Source organism: Oncorhynchus nerka, linkage group LG25 (assembly GCF_034236695.1).
Source record: "Oncorhynchus nerka isolate Pitt River linkage group LG25, Oner_Uvic_2.0, whole genome shotgun sequence".
Classification (NCBI taxonomy): domain Eukaryota; kingdom Metazoa; phylum Chordata; class Actinopteri; order Salmoniformes; family Salmonidae; genus Oncorhynchus; species Oncorhynchus nerka.
In genome coordinates this window covers 38,234,469-38,250,143 of record NC_088420.1, presented here as the reverse complement: position 1 = coordinate 38,250,143, position 15,675 = coordinate 38,234,469, and the positions used below count along the sequence as shown (strand labels likewise).

Sequence of the window (15,675 nt, the reverse complement as noted above, 5' to 3'; positions counted from 1 at the left end):
TGTATAATAGAGGAATGACATTCTGGTGTACAAGGTGGTTAGTTACTATATGGCATAATGACAATTTAGGGCTCTATTCAATCTGGATCGCTGAAGCGTTAGATTGCGCGCTGGAAATGTTAAGGTCTTTTCCGATTGAGCCGACATATGCAGCGTTTACCGTGAATGTAGTCTCCACTAATGCTGGAACGTTGCCTTTAAATTTCATTCACGCTGTAATGCTGAACTTCCACGAGTCAGATTGAATAGAGCCCTTGATGTTGCTGTGTAGATGGCTACTTCCTGCTTTAAGAAACAAGATGAGAGAACACACGGTCCTTCAGTGTAAGAGAGGATCCAGTTTTATTTCAGTTTGGAAGCAGTGCCATACAACCCTTTATGGTACCAGATATTAGAAAAGGCCTTATATCAGATGACTGGAGAGTATTAAGACTACACTGATCCCAACCAGGATGATTAGAAACAGATTGTAGATTTGAGATACTGTGAACAAAGTACACTACCGGTATACAAATGATGGAACCTCTAGGTACTGGAAGATTATATGGCACATCAGAGTAAGCTCTGCTACAGATGGATACACTGGTATTATTTTCATGGAGAAAAGTGTCAACCAAGACTTGAGTGCTTTCCATTTCACCTGCCTCATCATGACCCCTGCTTCCTGAAAAGGTAGTCAGTCGTACAATGCAACAGAGTTGAGACAGAATGCTCCGACTTCTTCAAAATCCTATTGTGTGATCACATCTCTATAGGTGAGTATATCAAATTATCCCAGGCCGTTGTGTTCTTTTCCTGTAAAATGATTGAATGTCCTTGTTATGATCATATCACTGATTTAAAGTTCAGGGCAGCAATGTGAACAGACGGAGTCCACCTTAGATTCCATCAGTTTGACAGTGCTCTCGTAAAACAATGCAAGAAAATAAAACATTTTATTTACTTTTGGGGGAAAAAATACAAAAAGTCAAAGTAAAAAAAGCAACCCTTACGTTCACACTCTTTAAAGGCATTTTTCAATCTTTCAAGGCATCGCTTATAGCTTTCAACTTGAACTAGGCTTTTGAACTGTACACATAGTGAACGGACAAACAAAAACGCTATCTCGCTACCCATCACTTACACATGCTTAGCACCCTTTAAAAAGAGCCCAAAAGGCAACGGACACCCAGTCTACAAAAGATTCAAAATGAATCAACAGTATCGGATAATCTTCATCATCATCAATTCTCAAACCCAGAAGCTGCCTGCCTCTACAATTAAACGTAACAGATTACAACAGACACAAAAGGCAAATGGATTTTTACTTTCGTTCTATTCTTTTGAGAGAATTTTTCTTTTTAGTTGTGTGATGACCTGCCCCTAAGGCTTCTGTCTGAGGCAGGTGTGCATACACAGCAACCCAGTTAATTGTGTGTGTGTATATATACATACATACACACACACACGTGTATACATTTAACACGCTCTAGTTTAAGAATATGCTAAAAAAAAAAAAAAAAAAACTTGTCCGAGCTTGTGGTTCTGGTCTGCGTTGCAGGGGGGTGGGGGTTATTATGAGGTTGCGCCGGGTGTGGGATTGACATTCTGTGTGGAGAGCTGAGGAGCGACCTCGATGATTCGTGGTTTATCGATTATGCGGGCAGTGCGGTTGCCCTTCTCCACGATGCCGATGATCCAGGCCTGGTGGCCCTCACCGTATTTAGGAGATTTGATCTCAGCGCAGAAACGAGCTGCCTGCTCCCTGGGAAGACAGATCAACAGACCCCCTACAGGTAGGTAGAGAGAGGTGGGTGATGATTATGTGTGTGAAAGACAAGCAAGAGACAACAGACCGACAAAAACGCCCAGACACACACACCTGATGTCTCAGGGCAGGTTCCGTGCATGAGTCCGAACATATTCCCACAGGCCTTGGACACCGCTGCCATCTTGGCGAGCACGGGGAGGTTGTGGATGACGAACGACACCTCGCTACGCTGTTGCCGTGCCAATGTCTGGGCGTGGCCCAGGATCCCGAAGCCAGTGATGTCAGTGGCAGCGTGTGCATTGAAGGTGTGCATCAGACCAGCGGCTGTAGAGAGAAAAACAGCGACATCAATATTTAAAATCATATTGGTTCAAACAATGGTAGAAGACAGAAGAGAGGAGAGGAGAAGTAAGAGAAAGAAGGCAGGGAGAACAACTTGAGGAAATGTACTTGGTCTGTCGAGTCGGGCTGTGTGTGTGTGTGTGTGTGTGTTTCTAAGACAAATTAAAGCTAACTAAACGTATCAAATGGACAGTAGACATCACGATTCATTGTCCTTCATGAGGAAAAGTCCAGCCTCAGTATTTTACACACGTGTGCGTGTGTACCTGTCCTGTTGAGCCGGGCCATGTTCATCATGGCTTCTTGATAGGCCAGCTCTACATCCTCCTGAGTCACCACTAGCTTGATCTTATTCCACTTCTCAGGCTGAAGGACAGACAGAGAGACACACACAAACAATATATACAGTACCAGTCAAAAGTTGACACACCTACTCATTCAAGGGTTTTCCCTTATTTTTTAAACTATTTTCTACATTATAGAATAGTGAAGACATCAACACTATAAAATAACACATATTGAATCATGTAGTAACCAAAGGTGTTAAATCAAAATATATTTGAGATTCTTCAAAGTAGCCAACCTTTGCCTTGATGACAGCTTTGCACTCTTGGCATTCTCTAAACCAGCTTCATGAGGAATGTTTTTCCAACAGTCTTGAAGGAGTTCCCACATATGCTGAGCACTTGTAGGCTGCTTTTCCTTCACTCTGCAGTTCAACTCATCCCAACCCATCTCAACTGGGTTGAGGTCGGGGAGTGTGGAGGCCAGGTCATCTGATGCAGCACTCCATCACTCTCCTTCTTGGTCAAATAGCCCTTACACATCCTGGAGGTGTGTTTGGGGTCATTGTCCTGTTGAAAAACAAATGATAGTAGGACTAAGCATAAACCAGATGGGATGGCGTATGGCTGCTGAATGCTGTGGTAGCCATGCTGATTAAGTGTGCCTTGAATTCTTAATAAAATCACTGACAGTGTCACCAGCAAAGCACCCCCTCACCATCACACCTCCTCCTCCATGCTTCACGGTGGGAACCACAAGCACGTTCACCTACTGTGTGTTTCACAAAGACAGCGGTGGGAACTAAAAATCTAATATTTGGACTGATCAGACCAAAGGACAGATTTCCACCGGTCTAATGTCCATTGCTCGTGTTTCTTGGCCCAAGCAAGTCTCTTCTTCTTATTGGTGTCCTTTAGTAGTGGTTTATTTACAGCAATTCAACCATGAAGGCCTGATTCACGCAGTCTCCTCTGAACAGTTGATGTTGAGATGTGTCTGTTACTTGAACTCTGTGAATAATTCATTTGGGCTGCAATCTGAGGTGCAGTTAACTCTAATGAACTAATCCTCTGCAGCGGGGCTAACTCTGGGTCTTCCATTCCTATGGCGGTCCTCATGAGAGACAGTTTCAGCATAGCGCTGAATGGTTTTTGCAATTGCACTTGAAGAAACTTTGACATTTTCCGGATTCACTGACCTTCATGTCTTAAAGTAATGATGGAATGTCGTTTCTCTTCGCTTATTTTAGCTGGTCTTGTCATAATATGGACTTGGTCTTTTACCAAATAATATGGACGTGGTCTTTTACCAAATTCTGTATACCACCCCTACCTTGTCACAACACAACTGATTGGCTCAAATGCATTAAGGAAAGAAATTCCACAAATTAACAAGGCACACCTGTTAACTGAAATGGATTCCAGGTGACTTCCTCATGAAGCTGGTTGAGAGAATGTGTGTAAATCTGTCATCTATGCAAAGTGTGGACACTTTGAAGAAAACATTTCGATTTTTTAAAGACCTTTTTGGTTACTACTACTACTACTACTACTATTCCATATGTGTTACTTCATCATTTGGATGTCTTCACTATTATTTTACAATGTAGAAAACTGTACAAATAAAGGAAAACCCTGGAATGAGTAGGTGTCCAAACTTATGACTGTACATACATACACAGTGCAATTGAGAAATATTCAGACCCCTTGACTTTATCCACATTTTGTTATGTTACAGCTTTTTCTAAAAATGTTTTTATATATATATATATAAATACAAATAAATCCTTATCAATCTACACACAATACCCATTAATCACAAAGCAAAAACAGGTTTTTATCATTTTTGTAAATGTATTAAAATAAAAATGAAATAATACATTTACATAAGTATTCAGACCATTTACTCTGTACTTTGTTGAAGCACCTTTGGCAGCAATTACAGCCTTGACTCTTCTTGGGTAGAACGCTACAAAGTTGGGGAGTGTTGCTGCACATCTATTTTCAGTTCTCTCCAGAGATGTTCGATTGGGTTCAAGTCCGGGCTCTGGCTGGATCACTCAAGGACATTCAGAAACGTGTCCCGAAGCCACTCTTGCATTGTCTTGGCTGTGTGCTTAGGGTCGTTCTCCTATTGGAAGGTGAACCTTCGCCCCAGTCTGAGGTCCTGAGCACTCTGGAGCAGGTTTTCATCAAGGATCTCTCTGTACTTTGCCTCGATCCTGACTAGTCTCCCAGTCCCTACCGCTGAAGAACATCCACACAGGATGAGGCTTTCACAACCATGCTTCACCGTAGGGATGGTGCCAGGTTTCCTCAAAACAGGACGTTTGGCATTCAGGCCAAAGAGTTCAATCTTGGTTTCAAAAGACCAGATAATCTTGTTTCTCATGGTCTGTGAGTCTTTAGGTGCCTTTTAGCAAACTTCAAGCAGGCTGTCATGTGCCTTTTACTGAGGAGTGACTTCCGTCTAGCCACTCTACTTTAAAGGACTGATTGGTGGAGTGCTGCAGAGATGGTTGTCCTTCTGGAAGGTTCTCCCATCTCCACAGTGGAACTCTGGAGCTCTGTCAGAGTGACCATTGGGTTCTTGGTCACTTCCCTGACCAAGGCCCTTCTGCCCCGATTGCTCCGTTTGTCCAGGTGGCCAGCTCTAGAAAGAGTCTTGGTGGTTCCAATCTTCTTCCATTTAGGAATGATGGAGGCCACTGTGTACTTGGGGACCTTCAATGCTGCAGAAATATTTTGGTACTTTCCCAGATCTGTGCCTCGACACAATCCTGTCTATGAGCTCTACGGAAAATTCCTTTTGACCTCATGGCTTGGTTTTTGCTCTGACATGCACTGTCAACTGTGGGACCTTATATAGACAGATGTGTGCCTTTACAAATCATGTCCAATCAATTGAATTTACCACAGGTGGACTCTAATCAAGTTTTAGAAACATTTCAAAGGAAACAGGATGCACCTGAGCTCAATTTAGAGTCTCATAGCGAAGGGTCTGAATACTCATGTAAATAAGGCATAATAATACATTTGCAAAAAAAAAAAAAAAAACTAACTGTATTAGCTTTGTTTTTATGGGGTTATGTTGGGTAGATTTTTCAATTCAATTTTAGAATAAGGCTGTAACGTAACAAAATGTGGAAAAAGTAAAGTGGTCTGAATACTTTCCGAAGGCACTGTATACATACACACGACATTAGACCACTTTGAATTAATGAAAACCACCGATAAAGCTTTAACTCGACTGTAGAGGTTGATATTTTGGAACAAATAGACACCTTGTTTGTTTACATTTTAGTGTTGAAGTTACAATATAGGCTATTAAATCAAATGAAAGGTGGTTTGTGTGTTGACACTTACGATGTCCAGCCACTGGTGTACAGCCACAGCCACCTGAGTCCCCAGAGGTTTGGTGAGCACCAACACATCTCCTGGCACTGCGTTATCTGGCCTGGAAGACAGCAGAGAACACATGATCAATTCTGATATCATGACTATCACAACGCAAAACAGAGCTCACATGAAAAAACTAGCAATAGTTCAGAGGCTTAAACAGAGAACAAGAACGAGACGGAGAGAGCGACCGAGAGGGGGCAAGAGTTGGACAAGAGGGTCTATGAGAGCGTTCTTACATGATGAACTCATTGGGTTGACAGACAGTGGTGGCCACACCCCCCATGACCACCCAGGGGTTAAGCACCGTCTGTCCCCCTGTCACAGACGTGCCTGCTTCCTCTGACGCGTCTTTGAAACCCTGGATGATCAGAGGCATCACCTTGTCCCGCTCCTGACAGGGAAATAGAGAAAGGAGAGGGACAATTTAGTGGCTGGGTGCTAGCCATTGGTGGTGGTGGTGGTGTGTGTGTGTCAATGCAATTTACCTTTTCTGACAGTTTGTTACTGATCCCCAGTAGCATCAGCATGTTGTCACATTCAGTCACTCCCATAGCATACAGGTCACTTAGAACGTTGGCACACGCAATTCGCCCCTACAGACAGTTATCAAGAAGGCATTATTGACATGATTTAGAAACACTACATGACCAAAAGTAGGTGGAGAACTGCTCGTCGAACGTGTCATTCCAAAATCATGGGCATTTATATGGAGTTGGTTCTCCCCTTTGCTGCTACAACAGCGTCTACTCTTCTGGGAAGGCTTTCCACTAGATGTTGGAACATTGCTGCGGGGACTTGCTTCCCATTCAGCCACAAGAGCATTAGTGAGGCCGGGCGATGAGACATGGCTTACAGTATGCGTTCCAATTCATCCCAAAGGTGTCCAATGGGGTTTAGGTGTGAGGTCAGGGCTCTGTGCAGACCATTCAAGTTCTTCCACACCGATCTCGACAAACCATTTCTGTATGGACCTCGCTTTGTGCATCGGGGCATTGTCATGCTGAAACAGGAAAGGGCCTTCCCCAAACTGTTGCCACAAAGTTGGAAGCACAGAATCTTCTATAATGTCATTGTATGCTGTAGCGTTAAGATTTCCCTTTACTGAAACAAAGGGGCCTAGTCCGAACCATGAAAAACAACCCCAGACAAATTATTCCTCCTCCACCAAACTTTACAGTTGGCACTATGCATTGGAGCAGGTAGAGTTCTCCTGGCATCCACCAAAGCCAGATTTGTCTGTCAGACTGCCAGATGGTGATACATCACTCCAGAGAACGCGTTTCCACTGCTCCAGAGTCCAATATCGGCGAGCGTTACACCACTCCAGCCGACGGTCTTGGAAACAGATCTCATGAAGCTCCTGACGAACAGTTATTGTGCTGACGTTGCTTGCAGAGGCAGTTTGGAACTCATTAGTGAGTGTTGCAACTGAGGACAGATTCATTTTACGCGCTTCAGCACCTGCCGGTCCCATTCTGTGAGCATGTGAGGCCTACCACTCTGTTGTTGCTCCAAGACGTTTCCACTTCACAATAACTGCATTTACAGTTGACCGGGGCAACTCTAGCAGCGTAGAAATTTAACAAACTGACTTGTTGAAATGTTGGCATCCTATCATTCATGTTGAAAGTCACTGAACTCTTCAGTAAGGCCTTTCTAATAGCAATATTTGTCTATGGAGATTGCATGGCTGTGTGTTCCATTTTATACACCTGTCAGGAACGGTGTGGCCGAAATAGCCAAATCCACTCATTTGAAGGGGTGTCCACATATTTTGTATATATAGTGTATGAATGAAGATAACACATACTCCGTTCAAGGTGAAAGAGTCCTGTCCAAAGCTCTCCGTAACTATTCAATCTACAGTGCATTCGGAAAGTATTCAGACCCCTTGACTTTTCCCCACAATTTGTGGAATTAAATAAAAAATGTTCCTCATCAGTCTACACACACTACCATCTACCCCATAATGACAAAGCAAGAACAGGTTTTTAGAAATGTTCGCAAAATTATTTTAAAAAATACCTTATTTACATAAGTATTCAGACCCTATGAGACAAAATTGAGCTCAGATGCATCCTGTTTCCTTTGAAATGTTTCTAAAACATGATTCGAGTCCACCTTGGAACATTCAATTGATTGGACATGATTTGGAAAGGCACACACCCATCTACATAAATGTCTCACAGTTGACAGTGCATGTCAGACCAGTAACCAAGCCATGAGGTCAAAGGAATTGTCTGCAGAGCTCCGAGACAGGATTGTGTTGAGGCACAGATCTGGGGAAGGGTAGAACTGGCCGCCTGGCAAACTGAGCAATTGGGGCAGAAGGGCCTTGATCAGGGAGGTGACCAAGAACCCAATGATCACTGACAGAGTTCCAGAGTTCCTCTGTGTAGATGGGAGAACCTTCCAGAAGGGCAACCATCTCTACAGCACTCCACCAATCAGGCCTTTACGGTAGAGTTGCCAGACAGAAGCCACTCCTCAGTAAAAGGCACATGACAGCCCGCTTGGAGTTTGCCAAAATGCACCTAAAGGACTCTCAGATCACGAGTAACAAGATTCTCTGGTCTGATGAAACCAAGATTGAACTCTTTGGCCTGAATGCCAAGCGTCACCTCTGGAGGAAACCTGGCACCATTGCTACGGTGAAGCATGGTTGTGGCAGCATCATGCTGTGGGGATGTTTTCAGCGGCAGGGACTGGGAGACTAATCAGGATTGAGGGCAAGATGAATGAAGCAAAGTACAGAGAGATCCTTGATGAAAACCTGCTCCAGAGTGCTTAGGACCTCAGACTGGGGTGAAGGTTCATCTACCAAAAGGACAACAACCTTAAGCACACAGCCAAGACAACGCAGGAGTGACTGAATGTCTGAGTGGCCCAGCCAGAGCCCAGACTTGAACCGGATCTAACCTCTCTGGAGAGACCTGAAAATAGCTGTGCAGCGACGCTCCCCATCTAACCTGACAGAGCTTGAGAGGCTCTGCAGAGCGGAATGGGAGAAACTCCCCAAATACAGCTGTGCCAACCTTGTAGCGTCAGACCTGAGGCTGTAATCACTGCCAAATGTGCTTCAAGAAAGTACTGAGTAAAGGCTCTGCAAACTTATATATATGTGATATTTCCCGTTTTTCATTTTTAATACATTTGTCTAAAAACCTGTTTTTGCTTCGTCATTATTTGGTATTGTGTGTAGATTGAGAGGGGAAAACGATTTAATCAATTTTAGAAAAAGGCTGTAACGTAACAAAATGTGGAAAAAGTCAAGAGGTCTGAATAACTTTCAGAATTCACTGTATATGATATTCTCAGGACCTAAAGCATGTGGTATAGCTGAAAACAGTAACACAAAGAGTGGTACAGAATGAAAACATACCATCATGTAGGGGTCGTCCACTATGGGGTAGATGTAGTCTGTCGTCTGGACGAGAGAAAGGCCCCCGTGTCGGAGGGGGATGACACAGGTGTCCATACCAATGCCTGCATAGAACAGAGTTATTATTAAACTGTAAAAGTTATCTAAAGAATGGATGTGATTAAAGTGCATATGTGTATGTGTTCATACCAAGTCTGGGCATGACAGCCCCAAGGAACTGTTCATCCTCCTGATAGTGGTTCTCCTGCAGGGCTTCTAGAAGCTTCTGTAGCACATCCTGGGGCACCTATGGAATAACATGCAGATTACCTTAGAAGTACAAGTGAAGCATAATCATAATCATCCTAATGTTAACATTTGTAGTGCTTCTCACACTCATCACAGTTTACATTGTATAGTTATGAACATAGAGTAAGTGTCTGCTCGTTGCTCCCAAACATTATTTAATATTGAAGCTAGGGATACAGCAAATGATATTCGTAAGCAGCAAAGACTGAGTGGACATTAACATTCTATTTAATGCCATTATACCAGTAGGCAGTCTTAGATGTCGCCTAATAACTCTCTCTTTACAGCGCCAGGGGTGTAGAAAAACCCACCTTGCAGCCCGTTCCTTTGAGCTCAGTGAAGCGTGTGAGTCTGAAGCTTTTGTCTAGCTCATAGCTCTCTGGGTTAAACGACTCTCTGACAGACATGGCTGGAAACACTTTGGGATCTCAGTCAATAACCTGAGGTGGACAGAAGAGCGGGAAAAGGGAAGAGAGGAGAGAGGGATGAGAAACATGTCTGGAGTAATGCTGGACATTCACCACTGACTACACCTCTACTCTGTTCAACCAATCAGCATCTGGGATCAGGATACAGTGACTTAGGATAACGGAACAGAGAAGGACTGAGGGATGAGTGAAGGAGAGAGAGTAAAACATGAAATATCCAGTTGTTGTGTAACTACAACTAAACTGAAAAGGTACAGGTATAGCGGATGCTGACATTTGGTTCAAATGTATCCTCGGGTATCAATAGCGTGGAAGAATGTTGAATATTGATTGACTACGTTATAGTGCTATTAATGGAGATTAGGTTATAACTCCAAAATGTCCAAAGTGAGAACTTGCAAATACCTAATACAACCAAAACTGCCTATTAATTTATGTATCGTTTAGTGGCTGAATCAGTTGATTCATGTTTTTAATTTGTTTCAAAACCCTATCTAAAATCAATCATAAATGAATTACTCAAAATACATTTGAGGGAAAAAGTGAACTTCTTAGAAAAGTCAGAGATGTTTAAAGTAGGATAAATCCATCTAGACAGATTGTTTCAAAGACAGTATTGCTAAATCTTATTTGATTGTTCTAGTGAGCTGCCTACCAGGGATGTAGTGCTGCCATAGGGCTGCATGGGGAGCACAGGCAGAGCCACAATTTCAGAATACAAAGCTGGTGAAAATATTTCTGGAAATGTATTCTGATCAATTCTATTTAATTACCACTCAAATTCCATGAAAATTATAGTAAATTAATATGTAAGCTATAGTAGCCTATAGGTAGGTAAATGGTGGTTTCTTCCCTGCCTTCCCTCTCTCTGGCGTGTGTGCAGAAGCAAGTCGGTCGGAAGCTTGACCACTTTGTGCTGGCCAAAACCAACGTAACAAGCCACAGACAGAAAACTCTACCAGGCGTTGCTAAAACAGCTGTCCTCAAAACAGGTTGTTATGGACTTCGGGATCACGTACGATGCACTTGAACTCGCCCTACTGTCCGAGTGCTTAGCTTACAGAAACTTACCACCCCTATTCCATATGCAAACAAACGGATCCACCCCATGAATCATCAAACTAACAAGATCTAGGAACCAAATTCACTGTGCCTGCCTTGATGTTCAGAAAACTCCACAGACCCCTCTTCAGTAGTGGAACCCAGAACGATGTGTGACCACTTGGTTAAGGTGCAGTCCTTTCACCACCACGATTCAAAGGGGCCTCAAATCGCTTAAAATAACCCTCAACGAGATATGTTGCCCATGCTAAGTCCTACTCATCACTTAGTATTATTACAAATAGAAGATGATCAGTTCTCACAATGGTGATTGTTTAGTAATCAAAGCTGAATCAATGCCTCGCAAGCTCACAATTATTAATTAGTATGTTACATAACAGAACTGAAAATAATAGTAGGGCCTATATACACTGTAGCTTTGTGGCAGATTAAAGCAGATGTGTTACACCAAAAACACCTCCTCAGTCATTTCTTATCTGAAGCTGAATAGTCATTTTTTCCCCTCGTGGCCAAAACTAGGCAGGATATAGGTCTATGTTTTGATTAAAACAATATAGGTCTACAAGAAAGGCTAATCGTTTGTTAACACCATCTGCTTTAATTCGCGTAAGAAACAGTAAATCAAGAAGATCAAAATACATATTCCCATGAAATGTATTGAGATCAAATGGATTGGCATGCAGTTTGGAGTGTCCACTGGTAAAACGTGAAGATTTAACATTCACAACTGACAGTCATGGCATATATTGAAATGAGGTATGCCAAACTTGGTGTTTATGAGTATTAAATGTTCTGACAATATGTGTGGGCATAGGAAGACGTTACATTTGGAGGATGCATTTTATGCATAGGCCTGTTCTACAATGATATTAATTAAATAGGCTACATATGTTGGTGCCAACTTTAATTGAGAAATGATGACATCATTTACATTTTTAAAAATCGCTCCCTCCCCTAAAACAAATAGCACTACATCACTGTTTACAAACACCTTTAAGGACATAGAATCAGACCTAACTCATGTCATTTCTTTGATAAATAAAAAAGAAAATCCCAGCCGCAGGCTCGGACTAGGAGCAAACTTTCCCTGTGTGATCGAGCCTGTATTTCATCATGGCTCTGGCTAAATTGTTGCGCTCAGGGCCTAGTTTGAAACGGTTTAACAGGGGCGTTTTGGAGGCTCCTGAAACAGTGCGAGGAGGATGTGAAGTTGGGCTAGTGTGCGCCAGCTCCAGTTAAATCATGCACCAGTCATTTGCAGCCAACTTTCAACTTCAGCAGTCAAAAGTTTGAAATATTAACTATCTACAGACAGTAAAACATGATGTTAAAAATAATTCGGTGGGCTAGCTGCAAGACAGGAAAAGCCCACCGATTTGAACAAACCTGCCTGAGAGCTAACGTTTGCTAATCAAAGAGTTAGCTATCAATCAAGTATGACTGATTGGGCCTCATACAGGATTTTAAAAACGTACAGAATAGTACTGTATTCATCATTTCCGTTATAGAAACCAGAACAATAAGGAGCATTTTATGGTTCGAAGTAAGCGGGAGGCGCAGTGTATAAAAATGTCGGCGGTGGGAAAAATTAACCCCTTCGTGTCCAGCGCCATGCGAGACGTGCAACAACAGACTTTGTAACAATAAAATAGTGCCATACATGCAACTTGCACACCGTTTGTCATCATATGCTGCCTACGATATATTTAAAGTACCCACCCTTGCATTTACAGGGCTGAAGCGGAGGTGTATTCCTATAACATTTCCCCTTTAATTGCTCTCACCAGTTTATCCTTACCGGTTTTGCTTTAGCTTCGGGTCTCCCGATACAAGAGAAGGGACGGTACCAGAATGCATTTGGAGTAAATCGGGTGCCTCTGAAGATAGCCTGACGAAAAATACATTCATTTTTACTTCTTGTTTTACAACAGAATATTACATTTATTCGGCGTTGGGAGGTGCATAAAATAAATAGATGTACATGCGTCAGATTATATCGCAACGTGAGGAAAGTAATCACAACTGGGGAGTTTTTTTGATTAAGCACGAGCAAAAATACTATTTTGTCTGTGGCATGAGATCACAAAGGGTCCTTCACAAGGAGACTGGCGGTTTTACCTCCCCTTTAAAGAACCGCAGAGTCTGGCAATAAAAAGTCAACAATGGATTGTACCTTTAATTTAGTATTTTCCCTCCAATGTGATCCCTCACATCAGTAGTATTACATATGCTGTAATCTAGTTTATAGTATTCACAGTAGAAACAGTGCATGCGTAATGTTATATGATTGTACATTCAATGTTAAATGACCTCTGAATTCCAGTATATGTTCAGTAGGCTATCGGTTTTTTATAAAAACGTGTCATTAGTGTGTGGTTTTAACCATGTGGGAAAAGACTGATAACTTTGCAAATGAATGACTGAATGAATGATTTGCATTAATCGACTTGCTAAATGTATTTTTAATTAGGTCTTACAATTATACTCATAATATGTCAGCACAAAGGCATTGATGCATCTGGAACTACTGAATGGTGCTGATATGAGGGTTAAGCAATGGGAACATAAACTATAATTTATAGTAGACAATTCATAATGTCTAGGGGCACGTTCGAGTGGATCGTTTTTGTAAAATTGGTGACCATCTTTCAAAGTATATTGCATTATGGGGTTAAAAATGTCCGACTAGCGCCTACATGTCGACTGTATGAACTTTACAAAAATCATGTGATCAAGGGTTATTTAAGGTTTTGGTCTTGTTCCCCGGCTCAGACGTTGCATACCACGTCAACCGCAGTTGGGCACAATATTGCTATAACATATGATGTGGTTAGCTGATACGTAACATATTAAGGTGTTTTAAGTTCTGGCAGGCGTCAGCAACGTCTGATCAGAGGAACGGAACTTTTGACTGCAGTCGACTGCAAGTTTCTGCAGTTGTTACCAACTTCATCCTGCAGCCATCACCTGCATTGCGGGAGACTTTTGCCAACCAATCATTACGGTGTTTTTGTTTGACCCACGCGAATGTGACCAAAGACATGACTGAAACAGGAAACAACTTTGCCGTGATTCCTGTATACAGTGGATATATACAAATGAATGTGATATTTGATGCTCTCTCACTGATTGATTGTACAATGTACACACATATGATTTCAGTTTGTGAGTGTGTGATGTAAGGGTTGGAGCCATGTTTATTTCGACATTACAAAGAAAAATGTTTATAAACAAATGCAACACTGCAATGTGAGCCCTGCTGTTGGAAAACTACATTAGTGTCCGACTTTCGGATGTCGCAGATACACCTTTCCCGACTTCATTCCGCAACTTTTGTCTACAGTCAGTTGCTTTCGCCTTACCACTCAAACGCACCCAAGATGTTTCCACCTGTCTGTGGTAAGGAGAGGAGGCGTTTGATATTTTCCAACAGAACCAGAATGGTGTTGGGCTCCTGGCAAACACTAGATGGAGAAAATCACTGTTTTAAAAATGTTTAAACTTTTAATGATGTCATCGGGTAGAACTTTTTAACTTTGTATTGGTATTGTGCTGGAGATAATGAAAATTAGGTTGGAAAGTGGTGGAATTGCCCTTTAACTCAAACCCTAATTTCAACCCAACACCTTGTACTTGCTCGTTATCAGTTCTGACAATCTCACTTGAACTCGTGTTCATAATTCTAGCACGATACTGATATAATCAAAGGAGCTATCATTTACAGTGTTTGCTCTCAAAGCAGCACTCATCATCAACTAAAACACAGTACCATCAGATCATATTTAGTTTAATATGTATTATACACAGTCAACTGTACATGTACACAAAGGAGCCTTACATGAAGGTGTTGGCAGGTGGCACAGTGAACACAAATAAAAACAGTACTGTCCTATTGGTCACATTAATAACAGAAATGGCACTGAGGTGCATAGTGAGTGGCAGGTTAGAATGCCATTAAGACAACACATTACAGTCTACATGGTATACAAAACCATAACTATTTTAAAAGGCGCAATCCGTACATTTGAGGTTCATAAGTTCAAAGATGTCACCTGGAAGAGATGTTGTTTTTATTTTGTAGGACTGAGGGACTTTACAAGTGCAAAACAAAGAGTTACCAGGAAGTTATCCACCTTTGTTTTCAGATAAACAGTCATAAAGAGACAACAACCCTGCTGAAAAAAACAGCATAGACCAGCACAGACTAGTGACCAGCCTTCGTTTTGTTTTCACTGGTGACCAGCAGGGTTGGGGTCAATTCCAATTGTATTTCAAATTCAATTCTCGAATTCAAGCAGGAAGTACAGAATTTACTTGGAATTGCAGCAATCTTCAAACAACTTAATTTGATTTAAATAAGAATTTTGATTGTCTGAATTGGAATTGAACATGAACCTTGGAATGGAATTAGATTGGATTTAGACTGTCTGAATATGAATTGAATTGGAATTGAAGAACAAAACCATCCTTGGAATGGAATTGGAATTGAATTGGAAAATAAAAACATCCCAATGAATGGAATTGGAATTTTAAAAATGGTCAAACTTGAATTGTATTATAATTGTGCAATTTACATTTACTGGAGCTAATGCATTTAGCACACTGGGATATATGCAAATGTAGGCAAATATCTGCATATATCCCAAAGTGCCAGTTAGTGAACATTGGAATTACCACCCGTGAGTCACCGTGACTGTGTTAGCTATTGACAGAAACATGGTTTTGCATTTAATTCTT

At 41.8% G+C, this 15,675-nt stretch overlaps 1 protein-coding gene across 3 annotated transcripts; it reads right to left on the bottom strand.

Annotated features, from left to right (window-relative positions):
• Positions 1-318: 318 nt before the first annotated feature.
• Positions 319-12,823, bottom strand: sephs1 (selenophosphate synthetase 1). 3 transcript variants are annotated; one of them, XM_029634424.1, is made up of 10 exons: positions 12,737-12,823; positions 9,760-9,888; positions 9,350-9,446; positions 9,161-9,264; positions 6,264-6,371; positions 6,015-6,169; positions 5,743-5,833; positions 2,359-2,458; positions 1,862-2,074; positions 319-1,769 (listed from the first exon to the last, which is right to left on the bottom strand). In XM_029634424.1, exons 2-10 carry the CDS (start codon positions 9,853-9,855, stop codon positions 1,555-1,557), a joined length of 1,179 nt encoding a protein of 392 aa, XP_029490284.1. In that variant the 5' UTR covers positions 9,856-9,888; positions 12,737-12,823; the 3' UTR covers positions 319-1,554. The 3 variants fall into 3 exon arrangements, with proteins under 3 accessions (XP_029490284.1, XP_029490286.1, XP_029490283.1); XM_029634426.2 differs by having other exon boundaries at positions 12,723-12,770; XM_029634423.1 differs by having other exon boundaries at positions 12,658-12,744.
• Positions 12,824-15,675: the final 2,852 nt, after the last annotated feature.

Coding starts and splice junctions, on each gene's coding strand:
- sephs1 (XM_029634424.1), bottom strand. CDS start 9,855: ATGTCTGTCAGAGAGTCGTTTAACCCAGAGAGCTATGAGCTAGACAAA. Junction 5,834..6,014: donor CAACCCAATGAGTTCATCAT/GTAAGAACGCTC, acceptor GCTGTCTTCCAG/GCCAGATAACGCAGTGCCAG. Junction 1,770..1,861: donor AACCTGCCCTGAGACATCAG/GTGTGTGTGTCT, acceptor ACCTACCTGTAG/GGGGTCTGTTGATCTGTCTT.